At 48.2% G+C, this 2,163-nt stretch overlaps 1 protein-coding gene across 1 annotated transcript in view; it reads right to left on the bottom strand.

The window, feature by feature from the left end:
* SCN2B (sodium voltage-gated channel beta subunit 2) overlaps window positions 1-2,163 on the bottom strand; it is a 10,645-nt gene extending 8,482 nt beyond the window's left edge. Inside the window, exon 1 of the mRNA XM_007101824.3 lies at window positions 1,622-2,163. Within this exon, the coding sequence (XP_007101886.1) occupies window positions 1,622-1,691 (70 nt within the window). The 5' untranslated portion in view covers window positions 1,692-2,163. The remainder of the gene's footprint in view (window positions 1-1,621) is intronic.

The raw sequence follows: 2,163 nt of genomic DNA, 5'->3' as shown, positions 1-2,163 counted from the left end.
TATGGGGATATATGTATATGTATAGCTGAGTCACTTTGTTATACAGCAGAAACTAACACACCATTGTAAAGCAATTATACTCCAATAAAGATGTTAAAAAAAAGAAGAAGAATGGGGTGAAGCCAGACAACCAGGGGTTCAAATCTCAGCTCCCCTTAAACTACTGTGACCTTATTGGGCAAGTTACTCAACTTCTCTGTGCCTGTTTCCTCACCTGTAACGTGAGGATCATAATGTATCTGCCCCACACAGTTACCCATTGCCGTGAGGACTAAACAAGATACACAGCGCGTGGGCACGTGAAAAGAGTTCATGAAGGGTAGCTATTATTGAGCACTTGCTATGTGCCAGACTCACAAAAAACCCAGGCAGTAGGTATTCTCCAGTTCACCCAGGAAAGAACTGAAGCTCAGAGGGGAGTAACTTGCCGATAGTATGACGTAAATGACAAAGGTGGCTTTAAACCCAGATCGAGTCCAAGGCTCATGCTGTCTCTACTGCCTGAGCTTCCTTAACACTCCTACTCTGTTGTTAATATGTTCAGTAACTCAGCAAAGCTCATAGGCCTTATCGTGCAGGCTGTCAGGGGCCCTGGGCTGTCTCTAGCACTCCAGCCCAATATCCAGCACAGCATGCCAGAGAAGGGGAGAACAAGAGGGAGAGAAGGAGGGAGAGAGAGACTTTGTGATGGGGAGTATTCCCACTGACAGCCGTTGGACTGGATCCTCAATTGCTATGCCAGCAATGAGTAAGTTTAAGAGCAAGAAGGAAACGACCTATAACGCAGGCTTGCAAGTGACTCACTAGCCCACCTACCCACCAGAAAGTCCATGAGTGGCCATGTATGAAATTAGCATTTGGATCTCTTGACAGTCAGCAAGGTGGGGCTGGACAGTTCAGAGACATGATCCAAAGGGCCACAACCACACTCATGTGCTCCTTTTTTTTCTTTTTTTTTTTTTCTGATCCCTTCACCTGACCCCTCCTCCACTCCATCTGGCCCAAGCCAGAGAGCTTCTCCATCAGTGCCTGCTTCAGCAGTTCTCTTCCCAATGCAGAGATCATTCCTCAAGCCTGCTTCCCACCTACGCCTCCACACACTGCAACAAATCGGTGGTACAGATTTCCAGGAAGCCAGACCCAGACTCAACTTTCTGCCCCCCTACTCCCCCGTACACTCTTTTCTGATAGCCTAAATCCACCAGATTCCAAAGATCAAGGTTCACAGAAGAAGCCCCTTAAGGGAGCATTAAGTCCCAGGAGATCTGTAGCAGCTAAAAGAAAAAAATCCAGGAAGAGGCTCTGCACATCAGCCTACCCTCAGCCCCCAGCCCCACATACGTCCAGTTCAGGGAAATCCAGAGAAAAATCACCTCCCTTGACAACTGACACCTCCGAGGAACACTCAGATCCCCTGACCCAACGTTTCTGCGACCGAGTCGTCCCAGCGTTATGCAGTCCCCAGCCATGTCTCCCCCCATCCCCGCGCCTCCCTTCCCAAGGACAACGCCGAAGGGAGGCTCAAGCGATGTCTTCTTTCCTGCCCCCGGCCCCCATCCTCCTCCTGTTGCGGCTGCACTTCTGGACCCTCAGGAGCATGCAGATGTGCAGTCTAACTTACCCAAAGAGAAAAAGAGACTGAGCCCCGTGAGACTGAAGGCAGGGCGAGGTAGCCAGGCATCTTTGTGCATTTTCAGAGACTGAGATGTTAGTCGGGTGGGATAGGGGAGAGGGTGATTTGAGGGGCCGAGGGCTACAGGGGAGGAATGGTTAGATGCTAAAAGAAAAATGCACGGATGTACTTCAAAGACACATACAACATTAAGGAAGCTTTATTTCCATCTCTCTAATATGGCCGGCTTGTATGTTGCTGCTAAAAAGAGAGAGGGAGTGTGGAAGGGAGAGAGAAAAAAGTGGATGGAGTAAATTTTGTGGTTGGTGGATTTCGAAAAGCAGGTGGGAGGGCATAAAAAATCTGTCTGCAAAGAACAAAGTTCCTCGGAAATTTTTACCTTCCAAAACCAGAACTAAAGCATGGCTTGCCTTTCTTCTTCACTTGGGTGATTGTTGGAGTTGGAAAATTGTTTGAGGAACCCATTTATTTCAAAGCTGCTGTGAGGGTGAATTCTTTTCGTCATTTAAAAACACCCAAAAAAGGAGATG

Source organism: Physeter macrocephalus, chromosome 16 (assembly GCF_002837175.3).
Source record: "Physeter macrocephalus isolate SW-GA chromosome 16, ASM283717v5, whole genome shotgun sequence".
Classification (NCBI taxonomy): Eukaryota; Metazoa; Chordata; class Mammalia; order Artiodactyla; family Physeteridae; genus Physeter; species Physeter macrocephalus.
This window is presented reverse-complemented; position numbering and strand designations above follow the sequence as displayed.